Raw genomic sequence first — 16,085 nt, 5'->3', positions numbered from 1 at the left:
GATGTTTTCCAACATTAAAGGCAGCACATAAATGCAAGCTTATCTCTTTTTTTTATTCATTTATAGAACGTGGGTGTCATTAGCAAGTCCTGCATTTATTGCCCATTCTTAATTGCCCCGAAGAAGGTGGGGATGAGCTCCTTGAACTGGAATGCTTGTGGTGAATGTGTCCCAGGCCTCTTGGTTGGGTCTTCTGGTATCTACATCCAGCAACATCAGGCACCTTCTACCACTTGCAAGAAAAACTGAATTTTGGGTCAAATTGGAAGCACCACCGTGCATCCCTAAATTTTTAAAAAAATTTTATTTACAGCGTGGTAACAGGCCCTTCCGGCCCAACGAGTCCGTGCCGCCCATTTTAAACCCAAATTAACCTACCCGTACGTCTTTGGAATGTGGGAGGAAACCGGAGCACCCAGAGGAAACCCACGCAGACACGGGAGAACGTACAAACTCCTTACAGACAGCGACGGGAATCGAACCCCGATCGCTGGCGCTGTAATAGCATCGCGCTAACCGCTACGCTACCGTGCCTGGAACAGCCAAAGTTCCTTCATTAAAACTCTTAATTAACACATTTTTTTCATCAGTCTTGGTTGATTCATATAAAGCACCTCAAATTTGAAAAAAATCTTCAATAAAAAGTTCTACTTATGTCGCACTGTCAACATAGAAAAGCACTAAACGAAACCTGATCAATTGAAAATGGAGGAAGGGCCAAAATATTGAGTGAACGAAAGTTTGGTCAAGACTTATGGGCTTTAAAGTGGATCTAAAGTAGGAGAGAGGGTCTAAGGTAGGGGAGTTAGAGAGCGAATGCCCGACTCAAAAAAGACTGAAGGCTCATGTTCTAGCAGTGGGACAAAGAGGAGAAAGTCATCTGAAATGTTCCTGCTACATATTAAGTGGGAGGTAAAACGGAAAGAGCCGACTGTGAGAGAGTTAGGCCAAATGATGGGATCTAGGCATGAAAGAGAGATCTATTGACAGCGCTTCCTTGATCAGAAAATGATGTAAAGGAGGTCAAAGCCGGAGCCTTTCGGCATAATCTGTGTAATCCAATTTTGGGTCGAAGTTCATCGAGTCTCCATCCTTACCATGTATTTTAGCAAAATGGGCTTCTCCGAGGGTGGCAGCAATCCACAGCTCTTGTGAATCGACATCCGCCCCGACCAGATGGTATCCGGGTGGTACCTGAACCATTGCTTTCAGCTCACTTCCTACACGATCACTCTGCAGGAAGAGAAGGAAAGCAATACATTTACACTCTACATGGAGCTGACAGTGAAATGTCTGCTCCCGCGATAACATCACGGTGATTAAGTCCATTCACTGGCCTGGGTAGTATTCAACTATGCAGGCCAGGACATTTCTGTTCTGATTTTTATCAAGTTAACTAACTAAGCTAGTTAGGGACAGACTGGGCTAGGGACAGAATAATCAGGCAGCAAACTCAAGATCACTACTTAATGACTCTGCTGGACTTGTGTGGATGTCAACTAATTGGGTTTAGCTGTTTTCCATCCCCCACCCCAATTCAAATGCACATCTGGCCAGCCTTCCACTTTGCACCCTCCATTAAGGTACCAACCTCTGTTGCTTGGATACTAACTCACATCAAGATCTGTTTACCCATCAGCTCCTGCAGTCACTAACCTGCACGAGCTCCCAGATCAGCAATAGCTTAATATTAAAATTCACACGCCAGCTTCCAAATCCCTCCATGGTCTCACCCCACCTTTCCCTGTGATCTCCTATAACCCTTCAATCCTCAGAAGTCTTTTACTGTCCCAATTCCAGTCTCTTGCAGATCACTTATTTTAATTGCTTCGGTATTTACAGGCAGGCTTTTAGCTATCCAGGCCCTAAACATTTTATAACTCTCCCTTATCTGCCTTGCCTCCCTTTCCTCTATTAAGATGCTCCATATAAACTACCTCTTGATCAAGCTGCCCTAATATGTCCATATGCGGTTTAATTTCAAATTTAGCCATGAGGCACAGTGGCAGAGTTTGATGGTAAAGGCCCCATATAAATGCATGCAGTTATTTTATGCAAAAAAGTGTAAACTGGACAATTGTGAACCAGTAGCCTGTTTCACATCCATTCCAATAGAAATGAAGGGAAGGCTACTGGTTTGCTATCATCTGTCTTACACTTCAGCAGCAAGACAAAATGCCCTGAACCTCTAAAGTCACCCTTAAAGAATGGCCTGTGAGGCAGGGACTGGAGAGCACTGGGTTCTAATGGATTAATGCCCTGGGGAAGACATCAGGCAGTACAATTTTTTATGAAATAGATTGATGCTTGCAAATTAAATCTCAGGCTGTGACACAATTAAGAGCAACTAATGATATCTAACTAGAGTTTGGCCTGGAAGAAAAATCCTGATGTCTTTATTAAAGTACAAAATTTGCCTTAATTTGTAATACCTTGCAATATTCAACTTGTATTGCAATTAGGATTGTGGTTGACAGAAGAGGAACAGGAGAAAGGATTGCTCTTTAATTAATACTGGTCAACATAAAACCAGGCCACTTCATACTTTTATTAACAGTTTTAGGCAAACTCAGCTGTAGCAGAAGTCAAGTGCAGAATAAAGATCACTCTGCATTGTCCCATCAAGCCATTACCTTTCCAATACGGTATGACAGGTATTGGTATTGGCAATAGTGTTTAAAGGAATGGCAATGTTCCTAATATTAGTTTCACATACCCGTGCATTGCTGGCAGTTAGCCAGGTTGGTTCAACTGCTCTTCGGGTCACTGTGCCAGCAGTGATCACCTGTGGTAAAATGGCTCCATAAGCGGCTTCTTCTTCAAATGCATCATGCCTGCAATTGTGAAATACAAAACATTTAACTGCGCTCGATCAATACCTTGATAATACCCACTAGCGGTAAGGAGTCACGAAAGGATGCAGGGTGCTGAGCAAGTCTCCATCACCTTCTATACCCTACTGCAGGCCTGTTTCTCTGTCAATATTTCTCCCCCTCCTGTGAGGAGCTGCCCCAGTGCCATTATCTATACATGCCCAAAACCAAAATGTATATGCGCAAAACCTCAAGCAGAACCAACTCCCTGGTGAAATAGTTGGTCAGCAACAAAATGAAAAACAGGCATTTGAACGGCATCCCACAGAATGAGCAACCAGACTCCAACAAGGAATCAATGTCTTCAAGAGATATTGACAAGGTAAAAGTGCCCAAAGATTGGTGATAAATCAATATACACACCTGGTGACTGATCGAGGCAGTTCGCTTTTCTTTAGCATCACAACCATCTGAGAACTGCAGAAGAAAATCAAATTTGCATTATGTTATCACAAAATGCAGCACGTTTACTGGGATGAATGACCTTCATTGTCAAGTCCCTTGCAATCCTACATTTCAGAAACTCAATAGACAGCTTTTTCCTCTCCGCCATCAGATTTCTGAATGATTCATGAATCCGCCACCTCATTATTCCTTTTTTTTGGCACTATTTATTTATTTTTGTAATGTATAGTAGTTTTATGTCTTTGCACTGTACTGCTGCCACAACAACAACAAATTTCATGTCATATAAGTCAGTGATAATCAACCTGATTCTGAGGCTAATCAGTGTTGCAATAAGGAGGCAATATCTGGAGCTTAGCTGCAGATCCTGAAAGTAGGCAATAATGTGCAAGCAATCATGGGGTTTGAGTTTATGTCGACTTGTCAGCTATTACACAAAAATAAAATTTGTAGCACCATGGTTTGTTTGCAGCTCACCGCTGTATTAGCAAGGTCGCGCAAACTCCATGCTCTATGACAGGAGTCTTTATCTGCTTCTCCTTCAGCCCACTGTGGGCAGAGTAGGTACAGGGATTTACTTGGGTTTCCTAAAAATACAGGCACTTAGAGATGGCACTCACATCACTATAGGAACCTCCTTGGCGACCTGCGCCTGGAGAGTGGCCATGGACCCTTTTGCACAAAGAACAGGCTTCCTGATGCATTGTTCTTCACCAACCTGTCCAGGTCTTGCTCACCCCCGGGAGCACTCTCCTTATCACTGCCACTCCAAATATTGCAGCATCCATTCATTAATTTGTTACGCTGGGATAATTTACCATTCACTGCTATTCTGTGAACTTTACAATTGAAGTTCCCAATCTTAAGTGACTTTTGCAAAACAGCCTTCAGATGATTAACATTGTTGTTTCTACAATAAAACCAGCCCCACCACTACCCTCCCCAAATGCTGACTACCATGCAGCAATGTCTGCATCTAGGCCTTTTGCACTGCTTCAGATTAGAGACCAGTCTTCCTGCAAGGGCTCAGCCCTTTGTACTCATCCTGTCGCAGCAAAACATTATTGCAAATTCTGGCATAATGTTGTTAGTAGAACCTTCAGTGTGCCCACTGAATGTCATTGGTCCAATTAATAGGAGCTGAGATGGAGACACATTGCTGATACACAAAGATGGAGTTTCACCTTGCATTCGAACAGCTGCTGGCTGATCACAGATTGACTGATGCCGACTGCTTAACACGGTGTAACCTGGATGCGTTTGATGGGACAGGCAAGGATTTACGGCGCTGCTCTGATTTGATCTGTACAATGCCAATGGTGAGAGCAGGAACCTGTTGCTTACTGTGAACAATTAAAACCTGAGAGTACACTGAACCTATGTAGTGGAAACTGGATGTGGCCAGGCTTATTAGGCGGTTTTCTAAATGAGATAAACACTAACCACATTCAGTCTGCAGCGCGCACGCGCACACGCACGCATGTGGAAGACTGTGCAAGAAATGACTGGAACAAAACAGAATATAGAAAATACCATTACCCAATTCTTTTCTGGGAGTTCCTCCAGAAGGAGATCATCTTGTTTATTTCCAATGCTCTGGTTGCATTTGTGGCATTGCTGCTCGCCCGCAAGGTACCATCTTCCATCTTCGAGAGAAAATCCTTCGCAAAGGGGCTTCCAACATTGTTATGGTTCCCATCCTGAAATAGATAAAAAGAAGAAAGCACAGATTCCGTTTCAGTTTCTCCATCACATTGTTAGTTTTTAATCCCAGTACTGAAATTGATGAAACTTTATAGGTCACAGATGTGTGTGGCACAGGTCCCAGCTTTGTTAGCATCTCCTTGGAGCAGCATTGGGTGTAGTTGCTCAAAGGGAGCTGAATATCTAAAGATGCAGGGTGGTTGTAAATGTTTCATACAGTACTTTCTGGACTCACGTCATCTCCTCCAAACTGGAAAACCAAATGCAGATTGGGCAATCGCTTTGCGTTCTGTCCGCTGGTGTGACCCTGAACTTCCGGTTACTTGCCAATTTAATTCCCCATCTCACTCTCACTTTGATCTGTCTGTCCATGGCTTCCTGCACTGTAGTAGCAAGGCTTGAGGAACAACACCTTATTTTCCATCTGGGCATGTTGCAGCCTTCCAGACTCAATATTAAATCGACTTGCTCTTTCTTTCTGTCTGTATCAGATCTTCCATTTTCTGCCATCTGTGACTTTGGTTCAGTTTCTCTTGCTAGTATAGCCTTGACTATTGAACATGTCCCACAGCCCTGTTATTAACAACTGACTTTAACTAGCACATTAACTCACTGGCCTCACTCTATCAGAGGTATTCTTTTTATTTTACCCATCCCTCTCCCAACTTCTCTGCGACTGAAAACTAACTTGATGTCTCTCTTTCCCAGTTCTGATGGAGGTTCTTGGACCTGAAACATTAAGTCTGTTTCCCTGAGCACAAATGCTGCCTGACTTTGAGTGCTTTCAGCATTTTCCACTTTCATTCCTGCACAGGTTGACTCTGTGGTTAAGAAGGCATGTGGTGTATTGTCCTTCATCAATTGTGGAATTGAATTTAGGAGCCAAGAGGTATTGTTGCAGCTGATAGGACCTTGGTCAGACCCCACTTGGAGTACTGTGCTCAGTTCTGGTCACCTCACTACAGGAAGGATGTGGAAACCATAGAAAGGGTGCGGAGAAGATTTACAAGGATGCTGCCTGGAATGCGGAGCATGCCTTATGAAAGCAGGTTGAGGGAACTCGGCCTTTTCTTCTTGGAGCAATGGAGGATGAGAGGGGGACCTGATAGAGGTATATAAGATGATGAGAGGCATTGATCGGGTGGATAGTCAGAGGCTTTTCCCCAGGGCTGAAATGGTGGCCACAAGAGGACGTAGGTTTAAGGTGCTGGGGAGTAGGTATAGAGGAGATGTCAGGGGTAAGTTTTTTTACTCAGAGAGTGGTAAGTGCGTGGAATGGGCTGCCGGCAATGGTGGTGGAGGCAGATACGATGGGGTCTTTTAAGAGACTTTTGGAATAGTTACATGGAGCTGAGAAAAATAGAGGGCTATGGGTATGCCTAGTAAGTTCTAAGGTAGGGACATGTTCAGCACAGCTTTATGGGCCGAAGGGCCTGAATTGTGTTGTAGGTTTTCTATGTTTCTATGAAGTCTCAGTTGGGCTGAATCAACTCTTATCAGATAAGGCATCAATTGTGGTGCTGAAGGGAAATATTATACAATAGTTCTGCTTCTGGTCTGTATCTACTCCTCTGCTGCAAGAAGGAGCTTGCACGTTGTGCAGAAATTTATAACTTTCAAATGACCCACAGTCCTGCATTTAAATTAATTGACTTACACCCTCACTGTTACTTCCTCAGTTACTTCTTTACCAACCTTGCTCCAACCATCACTCCCATTTTGGACACTGGCAGCCCGTCAATATCATGGCCCTCTCTACGTTTCTTCACATTTAAGAACCTCCCTGACCTGCCCTCACCCAATCTGATGTCTCAGCTCCTCCAACACCATCCAATCATCAAGCCGTTCACAACACCCAGGGTGCTTCACAGGAGTGTTGTCAAACCTAATCGCACAATGAGGCACATCAGGAGATAGTATAGTTTTAAAGGATCTCCTTAAGTGGGGTGCAATGCAGACATTTAAGGAGGGATGTCCAGAACTTAGGATCTTGGCACCAAAAAGAATGGCTGATTACATTTGGGGGCGATCAAAAGACCAAAATTGGAGAAGTGCAGGTACCCGAGGAAATTTCAGGTGGAAGGAGAGGTAACGCCACAGAGGATCCGGAAAACAAGGCTCAGAATTTTAAGTATGAGGTGTTCATTACCGAAAAATCTCAGGGCTGAAATGGTTGCCACAGGACACAGGTTTAAGGTGATGGGGAGTAGGTATAGAGGAGATTTAAGTTTAAGTTTTATTTACAGCGTGGTAACAGGCCCTTCCGGCCCAACGAGTCCGCGCCGCCTATTTTTTAAAACCCAAATTAACCTACCCGTACGTCTTTAGAATGTGGGAGGAAACCAGAGCACCCGGAGGAAACCCACGCAGACACAGGAGAACATACAAACTCCTTACAGACAGCGACGGGAATTGAACCCTGATCGCTGGCGCTGTAATAGTGTTGCGCTAACCGCTATGCTACCGTGCCGCCCCACAGATGTCAGGGGTAAGTTTTTTTACTCAGAGAGTGGTGAGTGCATGGAATGGGCAGCTGGTAACAGTGGTGGAGGCGGATACGATAGGGTCTTTTAAGAGACTTTTGGATAGGTACAAGGAGCTTAGAAAAATAGAGGGCTATGGGTAAGCCTAGTAATGTCTAAGGTAGGGACATGTTTGGCACAGCTTTGTGGGCCGAAAGGCCTGAATTGTGTTGTAGGTTTTCTATGTTCTAAATCACCCAGCAGTGGGGTGAACTAAGGCTGAATGGACTTGGAGAGTTAAGATATAGGCAGCTCAAGTTTAGAGAGGGTACAAAGAGGGACGTTGGCCAGGATTGCACTGGGACACTCAGGAATGCATAGGAATACGCTACAAAGACTTGGATCACAGTTTCAGCAGCAGATGAGCAAGGGCAGAAATGGGTGACGTTCTGGAGATGAACACAGTCGGGCTTTGTGATGATCTATATATACAGCCTGAAGCTCAACTTACTCCCTTGACTGCAGTTTTTGCCCTCCCACTAGAGCCATCATCAGTGTTTGTGTTACCCCATGCCTCCTTCCCTTGCGTATCCCCACCAACTACTTTCTTCCTTTAAACCCACTCGTCCACTCGTTGATAATAAAAGATCATTGAACTGAAATGCCGATTTGGTTTCTCCCTCCACAGATGGAGCCTGAGCCGCAGAGTTTTCCCAGTGATCACTGCCTTCACTCTTTTGCCCGTTTGGCCTCTGAGCCACCTCAGGATGTTTTCCCGTGGTGCAAAGCAATTGCAAAACGCGGTTGGAGTTGCCACAATCCTCACTAGTACTTTCAGATGTGATGAATGGGCTGTTGCATTTGGTATTAGGGGATATCTTTACACGTGGGATCGTGGCAAGAATTATCACCATCTGTTGGCGCAGTGAAAAGACTGAGGCAAGGCAAGACTGTGAGGGCCAACCCAGGAGACAGTAGCCAGTCTGGGAAAGAAAAATAACAAACCTTGTGTGGAAGTTTGAAGAACCAGCATCCAGGCACATTGACCACTGGGTACGGGCCGTTGCCATGGTAATATGAATGGCAGCTATCCTCAAGAGTTGGCTGCAGCTTTCCATTTTGATTCTGAAAGAAAAGCAGAGAAGCAGCATTTGGCATCACTGAAAATTAAGTCAGCTGATGTGAAATAAATCAGTTACCGCGACAATTTATAATGCAGAGAGATAACTTAAGCATCACATGACTTTGTAAACACAGGGGGCAGCTTTTGGTAGGGTGGCAAGGCAAGTGGTGTTACAAGTCTGCAGGGGAGAAAGGGTATGATGATATCTTAATATAAACAGTGTGACAACACGTAAAACTAACCATGAATCAAAATGAGGAAATGATGAGAGGTGAACAGATGGACTCACACCAGACTGGAACGAGGGTTGCATAATGTTCTCACAGTAAGCACTTGTAAGGTTTAAGAGAAGGAATCTCACTTCCAGCCAAAGACAGCAGACACAGCCTTTTGTTTTGAGCCTCTGGGTCAGATAGTGGCAGACTGCTGACTTTCTCACCGTTTCTAAACACCTCTTGGAATAAGATAAACACAGAACATTTTTTTTTATGAATTGAAGACAAACAGGCTTTGGGCTTCACCTGCTCAGAATTCTTCTTCCCGCTCCCAGACCCGTGGAAATCAGCTTCAAGCTCAGTCTCCAAGCAGCTCAGCTCCTCCACCTGGTGGCAACAGATAGACTTGTCACTAACAATCCCATGGAATAGGCAGCCTGCATCAATCACAATGGAATTTTCTGCTTCCTCCTTGGGAAGTGCCCACCCCTGCAGGGGTACTGCTGATCTTCTCCCTTCAGAACCTGGCTCAAGTTGCCACTTTTCTAGTGCAAGGTCACATGATGGTTGTCCGTGGGCTTTTTGTATGGAGGCAATCGCATCTGAATCCCGTTCACCTTTCACCCATTTGTTCACCGACTCCCGCTCTATTTTCAAACATTTACTTTCTAAACCATCTATGACCTTGCCTCTCCATAACCCCGTAACCCTGAGATTTGTACTTCTCCAATTCTAGCCTCTTGTGCATCTCGATTTTAATCATTTCACCACTGGCATGTTTTTGAACACCCTGGCCCTTAGCCCCTTAAAGTTTCCTTCTTTGGCCAAGATGTTGGGCCATTTGTCTTAGAATGTCCTACATATCTTGTAACAAATTTTGTGACTCACATTCCAACTCCCCAAGGCTTTTCCACTACATGCAAGCGTCAAGTCAGCAATGTAATGAATATGCTTCATGAGTAATGAATGAGTAAAATTCTAGCCAGATGCTACATACCATCCAGGACAAAGCAGCTTAACTCAATTGGCACCTCACTCGCTACCTTAAACATTCACTCGCTCCACTGCCAGGGAACCCTACTGCAATATACACCATCTGCAAAATGCAATTCAGAAACTTTCTAAGACTTCATTAATGGGACTTCATCTTTCACCAGGAAGGACTAGAACCCCAGGTGCAAAGAATGTCAGAACTGGCAATTTCCCTTTCAAGTCACACACATTCCTAACTTGGAATTATTGCCGTTCTTTCATGGTGACTGGGCCCAAATATTGGAATTCCCTCTCCAACACAGAATGCAGTAGCTCAAGGTAACTCACCACCTTCAAAAGGCAATTAAGGATTAGCATTTTATGCAGGCCTTCCAGCAATGCCCACATCCAGTGTAAAAACTAACAACTTAGTCTTGTGCTTTTGATATGAGAGTCACATAATCGTACAGCATGGAAACAGGCCATTTGGCCCAACTCATCCACACTGACCATTGGGCACCCTTCTATATTAATCCCATCTCCAAGCACTTAGTCCATAGCCTTCTTCATCTAAGTGATTCAAGTGCTCATCTAGATATTTCTTAAATGCTGTCAGTGACCCAGCTTCAACCAGCCTTTGAGGCAGTGCATTCCAGGTACTTCCCACACTCTGGGTGAAGAAGGTCCCCCTCATATCCTTTTAAATCTCTTCCCCCTTGCCCTAAATCAATGTCCTCTTGTTTTATCTACCTCTGATATCAGGAAAAGTTTCCTACAGTCCACCTTATCAATATTCCTCATAACTTTATATACCTCAATCATGTCATAGAATGAAACAGTTATGATCTACGGCTTTCCCAAGAGACGACAGAGAAAGAGCAGCAGACCGTTCACCCATTCAGTTAGATCATGCCTTATCTAAGTCCGGTCCATTTAATTATTTTACTTAAACATACTTGATATCCTGGAATAGGGGTGGTGGTGTTTGGGTGATTCTTGATCAGGTACATTTGGCATTAACCGATGAATCAGCTAGATAACCTTATTGGCCCAATGCATTCATGGATTATAACAGGAAGACAAAGGAAGGAAGATAAACATCATAGATCACAAGCAGCTTGATTTTATTTTCTTAGTCACTCTTACCTTTTCCCACATACTGTCTTCTGTCAACATGAATTCATCACTGAGTGAAGTCTCCAGGGCTTCTGTTGAGTCCTGCTCTTTCTTTTTGCTGTGTTCTTTGTACAACTTCTCAATGGCTCTGACAAACAAAGGGCAAAAATTAAGATCGAAAAAATATCCCGACATGGCTAAATATCTGAAATAAAGCAGAAAATTGCTGAAAAAGTGCACCAAATCTGTCAATGTTCGTGATATTGAAGTCCTGGTTCAAACCCTATAAGTAAAGCAATATGGGTAACTTTATAGGGTGGATACAAAAACAGATAACTTTTCCTTATGAATATGGTAACAACGAATTCCCAGAGTCAAAGGGAGATACAGCATAGAAATTGGCCTTTCAGTCCACCAGTCGACTACCACCTATTTTACACTAATCCTACATTAATCCATTTTTTTTTATTATTCTCCCCACATTCTCATCAACTACCCCCACCCCCCCGCACCAGAATCTACTACTCACCTACACAGTACGGGCAATTTACAGTGTAATCTAAACACTCGTACATCGTTGGGACCACACAGTCACAGGGAGAATGTGCAAACTCCACACAGATGTCCACCAGAGGTCGGAACTGAACCCAGGTCTATGGCCAAGAGTTTGTTGGAATAGTCAGGTGCATAGGTTAAAAAAAAAGTGTTTTAAAAGGCGATTAATCTATGTTATAGCCTGCAAACAGTATCAGTTACTGGGAATTTTCTCTTTAGGTCAATTGCAATGAGCCTTAGCTGGTGTTAATACAGACATCAGAAGGAATAGTCCAGATAAACATTGACTTTTCTGGCCCAGACTTTTAGATCAGCCAGCTCTGCACATAATAGAGATTAAAATGGGTTGGTTTGGACTATGGCCATCCAGAGGTCATGGATGGTCTTTTCTTCCTTTACAGCTAAAAATCACACTGGTGGTACGATTGGTCATCACAATAATGCTGGTAAATGCACATACTAACTCTCCAAATGTAATCCAAAGTAACTGGTTTAATACTTCTCCTGTCAGGGCAGAAACTGCTTAATGCATGAGCTTAAGCAAAAGTCTTTACTTACTGGTACGGACAGGAAGGTGCATTCGTGACTTCTGAAGCAGTGGGTAGGTTGTCCTTTCTTCCTGGGACCAGATAACCCCACCCATGATTCTCTGCATAGTGCAGTGGGAATCCATCCCAAGTCAAGCGCATCAGCTTTGGAGTGACCCTCATCTGGAGACTAATGAGGCCGGGCCCTGGCAGCCACTGTGGATCATTCCACTTAAGACACATCTTCCGATACCATCTGCAACCAGAGGAAGGAAATGGCTTTATAAGCAATTTACTGGCCCACTTCCTATTAGATTTAACCTTAGCTGACTACACATTTCAGATTAACAGACCATAAATCAATATTTTAACAGTCCTTTCTGCCCAGCTATAATCTTCTGGGTACTGGCCTGCTCCTTCACCATTCTTCGGACAAATGAGCGTCAGTAGAGCCACGTGGGGCCTTGTCTACACCTGATTTCTACAGACATGTACTTTCCAGCAAACATCAGTTAAGGTACAGGAGCAAGAACCCTGTCAAGGTTTCTACCTCACTAACCAAAGAATGTCTGTTTGACTTTTAAAGAGGTGATCAAAATAATGAACAGGAAAGTCCAGGAAAATTATTTATATGGACTTTCAGAAACCATCTGAATTTCCACTTAACAGACTGATAGCTGAGGTTTGTGGATTTGAAGACAAATTACTTAAACAAGAAATTGGCTCAGCATCAGAAAACACTAGGGATAATCAACAGGTATCGAAGCTGTCACAGCAGTGCTCCAAAAGGAGCTTACTGATCTACAGGGATAACCATATGGAAAAAAAAACAAAGTTTACTGATGAAACAAAGATTGACAGCATTTAAAAACTGTTTAGATGAAAGCTTTAAGTTGCAAAGAGATATTAATAACTTAAAGGGGCAGAACCATGGCAAATAGATAATAATAAAACCAAATACCTGTCCAAAAAGATAGAAGAGAGCATTTGCTATGTAGCAAAAATCTAGAAGAAATGAAGGCCTAAAGCGATCTGGATAGACACAGAATAATAATCAGAAAGGCCAATGGAATACTGGCCTTTATTTCCAGAAGATTCAAGTATAGTGAAATAGAAGTTAAGCCACAGCTACTTGAAGCCCTGGTTAGATCAGAGTCTGTGTACTAAACACTGTTCGGGTCAGCACATTTTGGGAAGAATATATTGGATGGAGGGAGTGGGGCACAGACTTACAAGAATGATGCCTGAGCTCCAGTATTTGAAGTACAAGGAGAGAATTTCATAAACCTGGGAGGTGTTCCCTGGATCTGACTGAAGTTTTCAAGACATTAGTTCAGAGAGATAAGGCAGACCACTGCCTAGAGATTGCACTGATTCTCTCCCTGCTTTCTATGGCTTAGAGATCATATGAAGGCATTGAACATAAATAGATTTTTTAGATCAGCCAACTAACCCGGGATGGCCTGGAAGGTGCTGTCTCCTCTTTGGAAGAAGACTGGCTGTTTGCTGCAGATTATCTAGGAGGGCTGTACTTGTAACAACCTTCATCTTCTCTTCTTCTTCTGAAGGAGGTCCTGGATCTTGACCTGCAAGGACATAATTTGCAGTGTCACAAGAGGCCAGATGTTAGGATGTAGAAAATGGGAGAGGAGGCAGTGTGTTTCAGAAACAAACTACAACAAAATGCAATGGTGCCTTTGAATAGCCTCTTCCACAACCTTCACTAATGCACTGTTGCTGAAGAGATATGTGACAAGAAATTTCCACACTAAGATGCCATACAGAGCAATTGGACAATTTGTTTGAATAATTTTGCATAAGGGATAAATGTTGGAAAGGACACTGGAAGACATCCACTATTCTTCAGGTGGCACCATGCAGGCTTTTATATCCAGAGGACAGACAAGGGTTTTCTCTAATATCACTGCTGAAAGGCACCATTGACAGTGTGCTCAAGTGTCTGGAGTAGAAGCTAACTCAGAATTAAGACTTCTATCAAGGAATTAGGGTTGATACTTTAAAAACACATTGCCGATGGGGATATGAATATATAAGGAGTAGGAACATGTCAATTAGTTCCCCAAGTCTGCTCTGCCACCTAATAAGATCATAGCTTATCTGACTGTAACCTTAACTCTGCAATCCCATTTATCCCAAATAATCTTTCAGCCCCTTGATTATCAAGAATCTATCTACCTCTGCCTTGAAGACATTCAAAGACTCTCTTCCTCAAACAGTAGTGGAAGCAATGTACCAAAGACTCAATTCACTGAGAGAAACAAAAATGCCCTTAATAGGCAATCCCTTATTTTCAGAAAGTGACCCAGAATTTCAGATTCTCACTCAAGCAGAAACATCCTCTCCACTAACCTGTCAAAACCCCTCTGGATCTTATATATTTCAATCACAACCTCTCTCTTTTCCAAACTCCAGCAGATACAAGCCCAGTCTGTCCAACGTTTCGTCACGTGAACCTACCCATTCCACGTACCAGTCTAACAATCTTTGTCCAAACTGCTTCCAATGCACTTTCATCCTTCCTTATACAAGGAGACCAATATTGTACACAATTCTCCAACAAGGTCTCATAAGCGCCCTATATAACTAAAGCACAACCTTCTTATTTTTGCTTTAAATTCCCTCCCAATGAGCAATAACATTCTGTCAATTTTCCTATTTATTTGCCATATCTGCATACTTGCCTTTTATGTCATGCACAAGGACATCTCAATCTCTCAGCCTCTCAGACCTATATATGCTCTCAATATTCAGACAATGTGCTTTTCTAATTAAAAAAAACCTGCCAAAATGGATTTTTTCACTTTTTCCATTTTTTCATCTTCACAGCTTACTTTCCTGCCTTTCTTTGCATCATCAGCACATTTACCAACCATATCTTTGTTCCCTTTGTGCAAGTCACTAACTTAAATTGTAAAAAGCTGGCAGCCCAACACTGCTCCCCATGGCACATCATTGGTTACATTTTGCTAACGGGATCACATAATAAAGACCCAACTCACCAACAGGTGAAAGTGCAGAGTAAAGACTTGAAAAAGACTGCCCCTACACATGAATAAATGGAGGCACAGACTGAAAAGAATTAAATAGCTTGTATATTCAACTGCATCATTCCACGATTCAACCAAACAATGTGTATTTATACAATGGATCCTAAAGAACTTCATGGGACTATCATACAAAGTGGGTGATTATACTGAATTTTATTTATTATACTGCATTTTATTCTACTTATACTGAAGGTGACTGAAAACTTGATCCTTAATGAATGTTGTCTCCTCAATGAAATAAGTGGTGAGTTGATTCCAAGTTTAGATTTTCAACGTCTTTCGAGTGTAGGAGCACGTAAACATTCAAAGAGTTTAGCGGTTCCACTTTTAAGGTTCTGGGACAGAGAGTTGTGGTGCTATGACAGTTCTTCATTCCAACAGTGAAGATGCAGGGCAGAAGAAAAGTGCACAGAATGGGACACCCAGCACGATCGGGAGGAAAATTCCTTCGTGGAGTGTTTTATGCTTTGAAGTGGGGTTCAGGAATTGATGTGTGCGTAGCCAGCTGGAACACAATGCACCAGTTATAACATCATTAAGTTCAGACCCATCTACTATTAAATGTGACAGTACACTCCTTGAATAGCATCACAGGATAAAACCTTTATTTCTTGCACTGAGTATCAATTAATCTGGGAGGACAGGCTCATTTCAATTGGTTTCCAAGTACAGAAAGAAGATAAACCTCCTCATTTACCATCACTAAAATGGAAGAAATGGAAAGTAGCCACATATAGGTCTTTTTCAGATCGAGAGGCTGTAACTATGCAGCAGGGATTGTTGCCAGAGACCCTGTTGTTCAAGATCTACATAAGTGATTTGGATGAGGCGTCCAAGTCCAAAACTTGGTGGCAGTGCAGAGGAGGGCATAGAGTGGGCAGCATGGTGACACAACAATGTGCAGCATAGTTGGCACAACAGTTAGACCATAAGACATAGGAGAAGAATTAGGCCATTCGGCCCATTCAGTCTGCTCTGCCATTCGATCATGAATGATTTATTTTTCCCTCTCAACCTCATTCTCCTGCCTTCTCCCCGTAACCTTTGACGCCCTTATTAATCAAA

At 42.9% G+C, this 16,085-nt stretch overlaps 1 protein-coding gene across 2 annotated transcripts in view; it reads right to left on the bottom strand.

Annotated features, from left to right (window-relative positions):
- The window catches only part of polg (polymerase (DNA directed), gamma), a 39,230-nt gene that overhangs the window by 9,367 nt on the left and 13,778 nt on the right, over positions 1-16,085 (bottom strand). For both annotated transcript variants that reach the window (XM_052040296.1, XM_052040295.1), the window contains exons 9-17: positions 13,406-13,538; positions 11,984-12,208; positions 10,901-11,018; positions 9,089-9,169; positions 8,450-8,569; positions 4,818-4,978; positions 3,237-3,290; positions 2,717-2,834; positions 1,098-1,233 (exon numbers count right to left, since the gene is read on the bottom strand). In XM_052040296.1, coding sequence (XP_051896256.1) covers positions 1,098-1,233; positions 2,717-2,834; positions 3,237-3,290; positions 4,818-4,978; positions 8,450-8,569; positions 9,089-9,169; positions 10,901-11,018; positions 11,984-12,208; positions 13,406-13,538 — 1,146 coding nt within the window. The remainder of the gene's footprint in view (positions 1-1,097; positions 1,234-2,716; positions 2,835-3,236; positions 3,291-4,817; positions 4,979-8,449; positions 8,570-9,088; positions 9,170-10,900; positions 11,019-11,983; positions 12,209-13,405; positions 13,539-16,085) is intronic.

The sequence above is a fragment of the Pristis pectinata genome, chromosome 28 (assembly GCF_009764475.1).
Source record: "Pristis pectinata isolate sPriPec2 chromosome 28, sPriPec2.1.pri, whole genome shotgun sequence".
Taxonomy (NCBI): Eukaryota; Metazoa; Chordata; class Chondrichthyes; order Rhinopristiformes; family Pristidae; genus Pristis; species Pristis pectinata.
Note: the sequence above shows the minus strand (reverse complement) of the source record. Positions and strands in the feature narration are given on the sequence as shown.